This window comes from Meriones unguiculatus, chromosome 6, assembly GCF_030254825.1.
Source record: "Meriones unguiculatus strain TT.TT164.6M chromosome 6, Bangor_MerUng_6.1, whole genome shotgun sequence".
NCBI classification, from domain to species: Eukaryota; Metazoa; Chordata; class Mammalia; order Rodentia; family Muridae; genus Meriones; species Meriones unguiculatus.
Genome location: NC_083354.1, coordinates 129,154,809 through 129,168,575, shown reverse-complemented (window position 1 = coordinate 129,168,575; position 13,767 = coordinate 129,154,809). Strand labels below are relative to the sequence as shown.

Genomic DNA, 13,767 nt, shown 5'->3' with positions numbered 1-13,767 from the left:
GTGCTTTTCTATGAACAAACATGGAGAACATTAGTAATTGTGAAAAAGCCTTTAAAATATAGATGGCTTAGTTACATTACTATTGCTGTGATGAAACATCATGACTAAGGCAACTTACAGAAGCAAGAGTTTATATGATGGTTATAGTTCAGAGGGAAGGGTCCATTACTGTCATGTGGGGAACACGGTGGCAGGCAGGCAGGCAGGCACTGGCGCAGCGGCTGAGCGCACACATCTTGATCCACAAACAGGAAGCAGAGAGAACTAACACTAAGGTGGTGCAAACTTGTGAAACATCAGTCATACTAGAGCCATACCTCATAATTCCCACCAAACAGCCACCAGCTGCAAACCAAGTATTCAAATCCACAAGACTTGGGTGGGGTGGGGAAGAATCATATTCAAACCAACAAAATGGAATGGTCAATAGGAAGTGGTGGGACCTTCTAAGTACACTTTTAAAAAGGAAGTTCTGGCAACTCCTTTGTGAAAAAGGGATTCAATGGAAAAAAATCTTGAAGTTTCAACTTCACATCGGAGGAGCATGAACCCAATGAGATATGTTTACGTGAATGAAAGAAGACTAATAAAAGGTGGTAAATTTTTTCCTAAAAGTATTTAGAGTCTAACTATTGAGAGTATTTAAAATCAAAACCTAAAAATTGAAGATTTAAGACAAAATGAGTTAAAGCACAAATGTTAGGAAAACAGGCGGTAGTACCCTTCTATAGGTGTACAGTGCGCATTACAGGCTGCTGCTAATTGAAAGTAGACTTGCTAAAACAACAGAGCTGCAAAGCCCATTCATGAGGTAAAAAATGAGTGAGAGGCTAAAACACAGAGCAAAGACTCAACACACGAACAAAGCTGCCACATAACCAACACTGCAGAATGAATTCAGGCATGAATGTTAAAACGTGGTCTTAAATAATCAATGGGAACTAGAGAAAATTAATCCCGAAGCATAAAGAAGGGAATAGTGAAATCGATGACTAGGCCTTCAAAATCTTAATAGACTTGACATGCCCCTAGCCAGACAGGAGGAACAAAGTGCTAGTAACGAGAGGGAAAAGAAAAAGATAGTAAAAATACGGAAATGAACAACTTAATATGAGGGCATAGAATGGATCAAGTCCTTGAATGACACAAGAAATGGAAAGTCTGAATAGCTATGATCAAGCATAACACTGACATTGTTTTAATAGTTAAGGTGAGAGAAAAAGTCAGAACTGGAAAGCAAAATTTATTCACAAATGATGTATATGTAAAAATCTGAAAAATTCTATGAAAATCGATTTATGGTGAATTTAGCTACTTACAGGGTTCTACATTCATTATACAAAAATACCATATACAAGCAAGGCATCATTGTTAAGATGAACTACCTAAAAGATCATTTACAACATCAAAATACTGAGTACAGGGGTCACTGTAAAATATACAAGCCTCACAATAGAAGTACAAATGAGTTGAAAGAAATGGGAAATCTCACTGAAATTACATATATAGGTTGGGTATTTTAAAGATATCAGTTCTTAGCTGCGTGTGCTGGCACACGCCTTTAATCCCAGCACTGGGGAAGCAGAGGCAGGCAGATCTCAGGCCAGCCTGCTGCTCTACAAAGCAAGTTCCAGGACAGCCATGGCCACACAGAAACCCTGTCTTGAAAAAGCAAAATCATTCGTTTCTAGTACATTAAAATCTGTTGTTCCCACCCTGTCATGTCCTCCCCCCCATTTAACAGCATTGTCACCTATGATCAGACAGGTGGGATGGGTCAGGGGTGATGGAGACCTCAGGCAGCAGGTGAGCACGGTGAGAACAGACAGGCAGCAGGTGAGGCAGGCTTTGAAGAGCAGCTTCTTTAATGGGGGTTGGGGGAGAGACAAAAGGCCATTTATACCTTCGGGGAGTAGGTAGAGGCTTTGGGGATAAGTGCACATCATTGGCTGGGCCTAAGGTGCTGGGAATGTCTTGTTTGCATGGAGAGGAGTTCTATGTGCTTGCTAGACTTGACCTTATAGAAGGGCGGAGTTTAACCTGGTTGCAGCTCTAGTGTGGGCAAAGGTGAGGGGTGCAGGACTATATGCCTTCCAAATGCAGGCCTAGGGCAGGAGAGGGAGGAGTGCTCCCACTACTATGGACACAAATCCAACCCAATCCTGCTCCTCCTGCACAACAGATTCCTGATAGAAACTGGCTTGCTAGAGGACTGAAGTTTTGGGTTCCAGAGACTAGGGAAATGGCTCAGTGATAAAGCAAATGGCTCACAAACTGAGCATTCAGGTCCCCAGAAGGCAGAGGTGACATCCCTAAACTGGCTAGCCATATCTGTGGGCTGCAATTTGAGAGACCCCACTTTAGTGAATAAGTTGGAATGAGATTTTCTGATTCAAGAAAAGAGTAGTCTGATGAAAGGATGGGTAAACAATAAACCATAACCAATGTGTGATAAAGCTGCCAAGGTAATTTAATGCAGAAAGACTACCAATAAAGTGTTTGACATGCATATGGGAGAAACCTACTCCTGACCACTTTATATCATCCTTAAAAGTTAAGAAGTTTACATTAGTATTTATGGAAATATTAAAATGTAACCTTATGGACTAACACTGAGTCTTGGACTTAAATAGTATTTTTCTGTGTGTGACAGGAAAAATGTCAAAGAAAATAGGTAAATGTGACTTTATCAAAATTTAAAGTGTGTGCTGGAGATGCAGTTCAGTTGGTAGAGTGCCTAGCATCCTGAAGCCTTGGATTCTCCCCAGAGCCACAGCAAGTGCTCCTCACGGCTGGGCCATCTCTCCAGCCATAAAAGGAATGTTAAAAAAAACTGCTGGACCTTTAGTGCCTTTTCTTTCACTGTGTTGAGGAAGAACAAAGGTTTAGACGTATGCTTGCTGTTTCATAAATAAAACTGGAAAGTGTAATGAAGGATGAGAATAAACTAAGAGCCCATATTTCTAACTTGTCTCTATAAAATGAAGTAGTATGTTCTGAAGTCTGATCTAAGGTAGAAAGTAGCTGATCCAGACACGTAAGTGTAATTTTAAAGAGGCACACACAGACAATGTTCCATGAAGGCCTACCAAATATAGCTACGCCTTGTTTCTACATTATGTTCTAAGTTAAAAAAAAAAAAAAGTAAGATAGCTAGGGTGGCAGAATTTACAGGCCAGGAAGCTTTCAGTGTGTACTAAAAGGCTTATAATACTTTCCAGAATATAATGCATAATATACAACCCTACTTCTCCACATTAAAATATTTGAAAAAAAACCTATTTCCTGTTATCATTTTCCTCTTGGTAGAAGACAAACCCTGCCTCTACTTCACAGAGAGACATACTTGGACATGTAAGGAGCCAAGACAGGCACTGTGATCAGTACAACCACCAACAAGGAGTCTACCTCTCCTTGCGGGGAGCTAGTCGGAGACAGTGATGCTGAGATGTGGCGATATTCTTACCACTGACATCATTTCACTTGGGTCACATCAGTTTAGGAAGCTTATAGAATAACGGTAAAGACAAAGTTATGTTGATGTGCCCATCATCAGATTTAAGGTGAAAACACGGTACACAGTAATTACAGTAATTCCTGAAAAACATTGAGCTCAGGTGTTTGAATGAGTCACAAAAGTACAGCTATATTTGTATCTATAGATAACCCTCCACACAGGGAAACCCATGTAGCTAGTAGAAGGGAGATTTTGGCCTTCACTTTGAATGTAGTTGCAGTTTCAGGATTTGACACTATGATTGTGATAATTACTTAGTAACAAAACACACAAGATAACAAAGCTCCCGGAGACAACATTACCACACAAAAGGGATGTAATGTTGGCTGTATTTAATAAGCTGAAGCCTTAAAGGGCTTGTAATTCTGTGTACTGCGTTCATGTTCCCGGTTGGCCTGAAATAAGCGCTTGCTAAGAAAAGCGTTTCCATAGCTTTCTTTACAAAAGTTCCATCATCTTCTTTTTACATTAGGATTATATCTGCAAAGAAAAAAATCAGGCTAAAGGACATTTCAGTAAGGGATCCCATTAAAGGGCTTTCAACCTGCAGTCTTCCTTTAGCAAACCTCATGAGAATATTAGCTTGTTCTTAAAGTTGAAAGTTCCATTTATCCCTTGATGTTACTTAAATGAATAATGTAATAAAAATATCATCATTAACACAAATCATATGAAGCTTTAAAACCAAAACAATAGCATAAAAATTAAGTGTGGATTTGAATAGATCCTATATAACCATTTCTCCAAATGAAAGTATATTGTTTGTACAAAAAGATGAGTGGCCCTAAAATATAATTACTGCTTTTTTACGATTTTCTATAGAAACTCAGCAACTAGATCTCATTGATTTTTCTTGTACTCATGAAAAATCAGTATTGTCACTATTATTACTAGTGATTTATACTGTCAACTGTCAAGTCAAGAAAATTGTAAAACTGGCTGCAAAATACACCGGGGTTGGGGTGTAAGATGGCTCAACAGGTTCTTGCTGCGGAGCCTGATGACCTGAGTTCAGTCCCCATGACAGGAGAAAGCAACTCCTGAGTGTTGTCCTCCAACCTCCACACACTCATTATGACATGCATGTTTCAACACACATATGCGGAAACGCAAGTATGTATACTGTGTGCTTATACACAGTAAGTGTGTAAAAAGATTGAGGGTGAGAAGAATGTCACTGATTTAGCCAGGGTCCACCTCTTCTGGTATTTCATTAGTATTTAAGAGGTAACAATTACAAAGTTATTGGGTTTCCAGAAATGTTCAAAATTTATTATCATTCCTAACAACTCTCTAGAACTGCCACAAAGCACGCAAACAACAACAAAAACAGTTTTGGATTTCTCATTCAACCTTTCATTTTTATCCATCTGTCAAATTAAAACTAGACAAATGGTCTGGACACTTGTCTGATTTTAAAATTTGTTCATTTAATTCTACTATAACAAAAACCTCATAGATTGATACTCTAAATACTTTAGAACTCTTCCTTTGCCTGAAAGATACCATGTAAAAACTTAAACATCTTATGATAAAACGGAATTAATCTTAAATCTGCGGCCAGGAAATTAAATTAGTATATGGCCAAATAATAAAAACACATGAATTTTAAAAGTCAAACATTCTTTATGTGAAGAGATTAGGTGTCTCTTATAAGGACAGAAGAAACAAATATTTGATTGGCATGAGCATAACTGAGTTATACCTATATTTCTCAAAAGGCCTTGAGAGCAAAGTCAACTCTTACCTGAACAGGTCATCGGCAAGAGAGTCTTCTTTCGCCTGTTGTTTCTGTACCTGCCAAAGTTAACATCACATGAGTCATTTGCTCAGTGGCACATGCCTGGTATACAGACTATACAGTCATCCTCCAGTTTCATATCCAAGACGTCGTTCATCAGCAAGGTTTTCTTCTGTAGCCTCTCCCATTCAGCTGACCTCTCTATTTTCATTTTATGCTAAGATTACTGCAAGCGTGCTGTAATTAAGTAACTGTCTGACCAATATCAAAGACAACCAACTTACACTGCTAGCTTAGTGGGTTTGGAAACATTCTTTTTGACCAAGTTCAGTGCTCAGGAATGATGATGGCACATGGGCTTCACTAACACTCAGTGTTTAGGAAGAGCTAGACGGCTTTGTGAGTGAGGGTGCACGCTGACACCCGATGGTGCAGCCCGATGTCCTGACTTCAGCACCCAAAACCCACATGGCACGGGGAGAACAGGCTCCGTAAGGATGACCTCTGGCACCCATGCAAGCACATACGCACGCACATACACACACGCACGCAAGATAAATGTTATTAAAAAGATACAGAACCGTGACCTGTAAGAACCGTGACCTGTATGGATTTAATCCTACATGGATTTCTTTTATCCATATTGTAAAATGTCAAAATCACATCTTTCTTTTAACATTTTCTATTACAGCAGCAGAACAGAACATAAATAGGAAGACATAAAACATGGATGCAGCATGGGTCAAGGTTTTGAGGCACTCAGGGCCTGCCTGTACTCTGACTTGAGACCATTTAATAAAAGTGCATACCTTACCAAAACAATATCAAGGCTTCAGAACAAATGATACTAAATTTTAAGGGGACAATAAAGAAAAAAGGAAAACTAATTTTTATTTTAAAAAACACATTAAGACAGTGTAGAGAAATAGAAATGACTGTCAGAAATTCAAGGACTGAGATCTTATCTCAATATATCAATATTCAAATCAGGTAGCACACTACAGAATGACTATCTCAAATTCGGGGGAACTTTAGGAACCGGCCCACTGATTATGAAAATTAAGATGGGTTCACAGCCTGACTAGAAGGGCTGAGGAAGAACGGAGTTCAGAACACAGAAAGAGCACAGTGGGGACAACCCCGTGGCTGCCAGGTGACAACACGCGGAACGTGTGCTGAGCTGTACGGAGTAGGGTGCCTGGATCCCTGCGTGTCAGCCAAGAGTTTGCTGCTATAAACCGAGCACACATAGAGCATATCTACCTCCCGCTGAGATTAAAGAAGCCGGAAAAGGGGGCAGCTGCACCGTCATTTTAACTTCTCCCAAGCATATAAAAGAGCAATGACTCGGGGGCATTTGGTGTGGCTTCCTTCAACTTGGTCTTTCCCTCGATGCTTCCATGCTGCCTCTCCTACCCTCTTCAACAAAGAGAATTTGGATTATGATTCACTTAATGTTCCAACAAGTAATTTCTTGGGGTTTAGGTTTTACCTTCTTAATTATTTTATGGACTGCCATAAAAGAATGTGTATTCATAAAAAATTTGTACACATAAAAAAGTTTAAAAAATAACTAAAAAACACATCAGATATTGGGATCACGGCAAAAGTATTTGTAGGAAATAAAAACAGCTTGAAAAACAAAGCAAAACAAAAAAACAGGCTTGCAACAAAAAGATACAAGTCTAAATTTAAAACTGCGTGGCTGGAAGTGAAAATTAAGTGTTGAAGACAGAAACAGTAAACTAAATGACAATCCAAAGAAATTAGCAAAATTATAGTCAAGAAAAATTAAACTTGATAAAATTTTACTGGGCTTTCCCAAAAGACACTGTAGGGGAAACAGGGAAATGGCGGTGTTCAGGAAACAGCAAGAAGGACCCGGAGCTGTTGGAAGCCCCCAGACCAGGAGGTACTCGCTCCTACATGGGTCTACATGGAAGAGCTTCCCAGTAGCTGTCTTCTTCAGTGCCAGGCCTGTACTTAGGTTGTTCTGGCTTTGTTCTTTCTTTTCCTTTTACATTAGGATTTACAATTAATCTACTCAGATGCCACTTGCTTTTTAACTAACAAAACTTTGTAATTCTCTTAAAGATGAAAAAGTAAAGGTGAGTCTTAAAGTAATTTTCCTAAACTAATGAACTGAAGTCACTTAAGTTTGCTTATAGGAAGAACTTGCTTGGGGCTGGGGAGATGGCTCTGTGGATAAAGGGCAGGCTGTGCAAGCATGAGAACCTGAGGTCAGAGCCTTTGCATACAATACACATAGAAGCCAGGCACACACCAGTGACCTCTCTCTGTACTAGGGGAGAGGAACAGGCAGATTAAGAGGACTCAGCAGCCGGCACCACAGGTTCAGGAAGAAATCCTATCTCAGAGCTCAGTCAGTCAATACCAACAAATACAAATAAGGTAGATAATAACAAAGACTTGTGAATCAACCTTTGGCCTCACTTGTGCATGTACCCCACCCCACCCCACACACTTAAACATACACACAAACTGCTCACACTAAAAAGAAAAAGTTTACTCAAAGAGTCACAAGAAGCTAAAGTACAATTCAAAGTATAAGGACCTCACTTCCCACTAACCTCCATTTCCTGTTTCAACCACTCTTCTAATTCTGTATTCTTTCGAGCATGATGAGCAATTAAATCTGACCCTCCAATGATGCGTGGAAGCCCTCCTGCTCCAGGAAATCTGGTCTGGAAAACAGTAAGCAGCGAGGGGAAGCATATTAATAAACTAAGAAAACTATTTTTAAAAATACCTAAAATGTAAACAGTTGTAAGTCATGCATAAACATCAAAGGAGTGTATATTCTTTTAGTGAAAACGAGGCACATGGGGCTAGAGGGATGGCTCAATGGTTAAAAGCATTGTCTGCTCTTCCTTCCAGAGGACCCAGGTTCAAGTCCCAGCACCCACATGATAGCTCAAAGCTGTCTGTAACTCCAGTTCAATGGATCTAACACCCTCACACCAATGCACTCAAAATAAAATTAAATAAATTATTAAAAAAAAAGAGAGACACAGAAATTGTGCCAGGCCCATCTGTTTTCACCCTTTTCTAGCTCTTACTATATCTAGATTTAGATATGCCATTAAGACTTACACACTAAGAAGAAAAAAAACTTATGAGTTATAACTGTAGGTTTCATTTTAAAAATCGCTTTAGGTTTTTACCCAGCAACCAAAGCAACTCAAGGAAAACAAACTATAGTTTAAGGCACTATATCTTATTCTAAGTTTTTCAAAGTTTAATCTATAATCCTGGCACTTGAGAGGCTGAGGCAGGAAGACTATAGAGTTCAAAGCAAGTCTGTGCACATGTTGAGTTCCAGGCCACCTCATACTTCATGTAAGACTCTATCTCAAAAAACAAAAATGGGGCTGGCTCCAGGGGTAAAGAAGCCTGCCACCAAGCCTGAAAAGCTGAGTTCAATTCTCTTGACTCATACAGTAGAAGAAGAGACACACCCCTCTCACATGTTGTCCTGTGACTTCCATGTAACACAACAAACAATAAATTAACCCTGATGCAAAATACAAACAAAAAGCGCAGTAAATCCTTTCAGTGCCAGTGTTGTCTCTAACAGCCCAAACGCTGCCCTCTTGAGGCAGTTAATAAAGACACTTACCTTCTTGAATTTCTTGAAATTCTTCAGTCGACCATTATCACTTAGCACGCACAGACTTGTGGGAGTGTAGTTATTGACCACCAGTGACTTAAATTCAGTCAGCAGCACTCCTCTCGGAAGCTCCTCACTGTTGTCCAGAAGTTCATCACCACTCTTAAATGGGGATTAAATGGTTAGAGAAAAAGCCAAAGAAAGTGGAATTTACCTGTCATTTAGAGATTTACAGAAAAAGTCCAAATACCCAAAAGAAAACAGGAAGTTGTTCCTGGCACCTGAACTCTGTATTTGGGATCGATATCTATTTCAGACCCGGAAAGTGACTAAGGAGCTCTACGGCACTGAGAACATCTATAGCATGTCCGCTTAGAAGAGAAGGCTACAATCGTATAGTATTCTTCACCTCCAGGCTTGTACCTCACCTCCGTGAGCAAGCTACCTTCTTTAGACATTCTCCCGACATATCTCATCACCATCCGCTTCTCTCCCATTAACACTGTGCACCGCAGTTATTAAACATTCCATTCGACAGGTCCCATATATGTTTAACACATCTAGAAAACAATTCTGAACACCCAATCACTACTGATCTGTCCAATGAGAATCTCTGCTTATGTAATTTACTACTATTACACTGGTTATAAGTGCAGTTACACACTGTTAAAATGTGCTGTTTGATACTGAAATACATTCTTAACAAATATGGTTACAGAGTATAGAATTGTAATGCATGTTTCCTACTTCATGTTTTTTTTTCTAATGACGTTCTAGCCTCTGTTTATTTTATATTTACTTTGTATTATAAAAATGATGTCAGACAAAAACTAATCTGAGTTTGTTGAGTTCAAAATGGCTCATGAGGCAGCAGAGACTACGTGCAACACACTTGACCCAGAAACTGCGGATGGACATACAATGCAGTGATGACTCCAGATGCTTAGCAAAAGAGGCAAGAGCCTTGAACATGAGGAGCATGGTGGGCAGCCATCAGAAAGCAGGGCCAAGGGAGAGCAATCACTGAAGCTCTCACAACTACAAGAAAAGTTGCTGGAGAGCTCAATATGGACCAAGTATTGTTGAGCACCGCAAACTGGAAAGGTGATAAGGCTCTGTAAGTGGGTGCTTTGAGAACCGAGTGATAATAATGATACTAATAACAAATAATACAACAGCTTGACTGTGGTCCTCTCTTACTCTACACAACAAGCCAGTCAGACTGTGATATGCAGTGCAAAGGGTACTGTACATCACAGTCAGTCAGGGGATGGATCGAGAAGCCCCAGAACAGATCATTCACCAAAGCCAGACTTGCACCCCAAAAAAGGTCATGATCACTGTCTGCTGCTGGCCTGACCCAGAGCAGCTTCTTAACTCCTAGTGAAACCATTGCATCAGAGAAGTACGAGCAGCAAACCCACGAGACGCACCCAAAGCTGCAATGCCTACAGCTAGCACTGCTGACAGAGAGGCCCCAGTCCTCCTGACAGCTTCTGTTTTAATTTTATTTTTCTTATCAGTTACATTTTGTTAACTCTGTGTCCCAGCTGTATCCTGCTCCCTCATTCCCTCCCAGTCCCTCCCTCCCTCCCTCATCTCCTCCCTGCCCCTTTCTAAGTCCACTGATGGGGGGGGATCTCCTCCCCCTTCATCTGATCCTGTTTCATCAGGTATCTTCAGGGCTGGCTGCAAAGCCCTCCTCTGTGGCCTAACAGGACTGTTCCTCCCCTGGGGGGGGGGGAGGTCAAAGAGACTGCCTTTGAGATTCTGTTAGAAATAGTCCCTGTTCCCCTTACTTTGGGAAACCAATTGGTTACTGAGCTACCACGGGCTACATCCGAGCAGAGGTTCTAGGTTATATCCATACATGGTCCTTGGTTGAGTGTCAGTCTCAGAAAAGACCCTGAGCCCGGATATATTTGGTCCTTGTGGAGCTCCTATCCTTTCTGTATCAGACTAACTCCCCTTCTTTCATATGATTCCCTGCACTCTGCAGGGTTTGGTTATGAGTCTTAGTGTCCAGACAACTTCTAACTGGACATTACACAATCAACACTTTCAAAGCTGAAAAGAATTGGGCTGTGAAGTTTTGCCCCAACCATGATGCTCTTGATAACTGACTACCACTCCTTCAGGCATCTTGCCCGCTTTTTACAGGGAAACATTACCATGCAGAAAAATGCTTTTTCAAGAGTTCCTTGAACCTTGAAACATGGCTTTTTATGCTACAGAAATAAACTTATTTCTCACTGGCAAAATGTACTGATTGCTCCTATTTTGACTAATAAGGATGTGTTTGAGCCTAGTTATGACTACAATGACTTAAAATTCACAGCCTGGGTTTGTAATTCCTTTTACTTCTAATCTAATTCAACCTAATACACATCAACCTACTCATCCTAATTTCTTTTAAATTTTCTCGAGAAAGGGTCCCACGGTGTGGTCCTGGCTCACCCGAAACTCACTATGAAGACCAGATGTTCTTAGAACTCACAGACGTCCATCTGCCTCTGCCTTACTAAAGCCAGGATTAAAGGCACAGGCCATACCCAACTAGTAATGCTTTTTTGTTTTTTAATTGACGTAACTATGTAATTTATATGTAAGATAAGTGCAGTTAGAAAGACCAAAAAAGAAAAGCCACCAAAAAAGGCTCTTCTGATTATAAGGGGCTGCAATCAGAACCTTACTTAAGTAAAACTGGCCTAATTCTTTTTGAATTTACAGGTAACACATGTCCATTACCGAATTTGATATAAACAACAGCCCTGCTGGAAAAGCTTCAGCTGTTTTATCAAAGGACTTTCAGTCCCTGAGAAATGATTTGCTCAATATTGCGTAGCCATGCAGTATAGAGAAAGGGGTTACACCTAAGGTTCTTTATACTCCTTATTGTCTCATAATCTATTTCCAGAAAAGGCAAACTCCCAAAATGGGTCAGAATTATACAAGGAAATATTTAATAAGAATGTAAACTGGCAGAAATTTATATGATGATAATTGTTTTAAGTCAAATATTTGTAAGAATAAAATAAGAGTTTTTCTTACAGCTTTTTCATCTTTTGTTGCCCACAGTGATTCTCTCTGAAGCTCATGTTTCCTTTCTGTTTTATCTTCTTGCTAAAAATAAACAAAACATTGGTTATAGCAGTTATTAATAAATCTTTTTAAAATCTTAAAAACAATCACTCTGTGACCCAGGAAATAAATATAAATTTTGTCTTAGAGAATATCCAACAAAATGTGAATAAAACATGAAGTTATAAAATCACAGCCAGAAAACTGCATTAACCGTTGATCTATACTGTTACTATGTCTGGCTGGGATGGTAGAATATCAATAAACTGCTGGTCCACCTCCCTTTATAAGCACATACAAATATAATTTCTCAAAATGGTATAAGAAAATCAAATGAAGACTAATCTCATACTAAGGCTGGTTAACTGCAGTGTTCCTGTTTGTGATGTAGCAAGCTGACTAAGTAACTAAGAAAGTTAACTGAAGGGCACATTGGACCCACTCTACACCATTTCTTTTATATACAAGAGAATCACAAGTTACCTTAAAATAAAAAGTTTTCTGGTTTTTGTTTTGCTTTTGATGACAGGGTCTTACTATGAAGCCCTGGGTAGCTGGGAACTTACTATGTAGACCAGGGAGATTTCAAACTCACAGAGATCTGCCTGCCTCTGCCTCTTGAATGCTGGAAAAGTAAAATGTCCTTAATACTTTACAATAAAAACAAAAACATTTTTGAAAAGATTCTTGCTAAAAACAAGTAAATACTAGAATATAGTGATCTATTTTTTAGTAGATCCTAACTGTTACGCATTCTCTCTTGACTCCTACATTTGTATTATTTATTTATAATGTTATTGTTAGATTCAAAGGGAACTCCCAGTACCATCCCTCCCCTGACGAAACCAGTGATGTCTCAAGATGAAAAGCTGGATATAGTGTTACTGGTAGACAGATAAAAGCTCAAAGGTAGCCTTCCTCAGGAGCCTGTGAAATGGACAGAAATCTCTGCCAAAAGAAGCCACTTACTTATCTCTTCGTTGTGGAGACAGGCAAATGTGGCATCTAGTTACTTATCAAAGGCCCATGTTAACCTTCAGCTCCTCTGGCCCCTATTAACTTGTACCTGTTAGGCATAGCAGAGGCCCTATATTAGCTTCCTGGCTTTCCCCATCTCCCCCTCTACCCTAAACTCCCACACTGTCCCAGTTTAGGCTTCCTTCTCCTGACCATACAGCTACCTATTCTTTATAATGGGTGAGCCCCCTCCCCAATTACTCTGCACTCCAGAGAACTATCTTTGTCCACTAGGTTCCTCTCCATTCCAGAGAGGTAGCCATGGCTGTTCTGAACTCCCACAAATGCCTCTGGTTAGTCTCTCTCTCATATCTACAAAAAGAACCTTTTGCCCAGGTATGGGGTGATCAGGCCAGTGGTTTCACTGCTCCCTTGCTTACATAAGTTTGTCATACATTTCAAAACAGTAAATAAATAAATAAATAAATATACTATAAAACAGTATACCACAGTAACAATCTGATTGTCTGATATCATCACGAACCCTTATATAGTAAATGAAAGACATCTGATGCTTCACAAAAGACTATTTCAGTGGTGTCTATGGGTACATGGTACTCGATTCTTGTCTTCTCCTATCTGGATTCTAATGACCTGAGTAACAGGAACTCTGAACGAATGTCTAAAAAAAGTGGGTACTGAGGACTATAAAGTCAAAGAGCAAAGACTTCTGTGACTCAAACTACAACCACTTTTTTGTAGGTCTGTGTTTATTGTGTGATCAATATGGGATGGAATTTTAGGAAAAGAAACAAAGCTATGAAGAAACTGCTCTGTAAT

At 39.7% G+C, this 13,767-nt stretch overlaps 1 protein-coding gene across 1 annotated transcript in view; it reads right to left on the bottom strand.

Moving 5' to 3' along the window:
- Positions 1 to 3,832: 3,832 nt before the first annotated feature.
- Positions 3,833 to 13,767, bottom strand: part of Nbn (nibrin) — a 33,107-nt gene continuing 23,172 nt past the window's right edge. The window contains exons 12-16 of the mRNA XM_021630905.2: positions 11,941 to 12,012; positions 8,899 to 9,051; positions 7,850 to 7,963; positions 5,265 to 5,314; positions 3,833 to 3,997 (exon numbers count right to left, since the gene is read on the bottom strand). Of these exons, the coding sequence (XP_021486580.1) occupies positions 3,970 to 3,997; positions 5,265 to 5,314; positions 7,850 to 7,963; positions 8,899 to 9,051; positions 11,941 to 12,012 (417 nt within the window). The 3' untranslated portion in view covers positions 3,833 to 3,969. The remainder of the gene's footprint in view (positions 3,998 to 5,264; positions 5,315 to 7,849; positions 7,964 to 8,898; positions 9,052 to 11,940; positions 12,013 to 13,767) is intronic.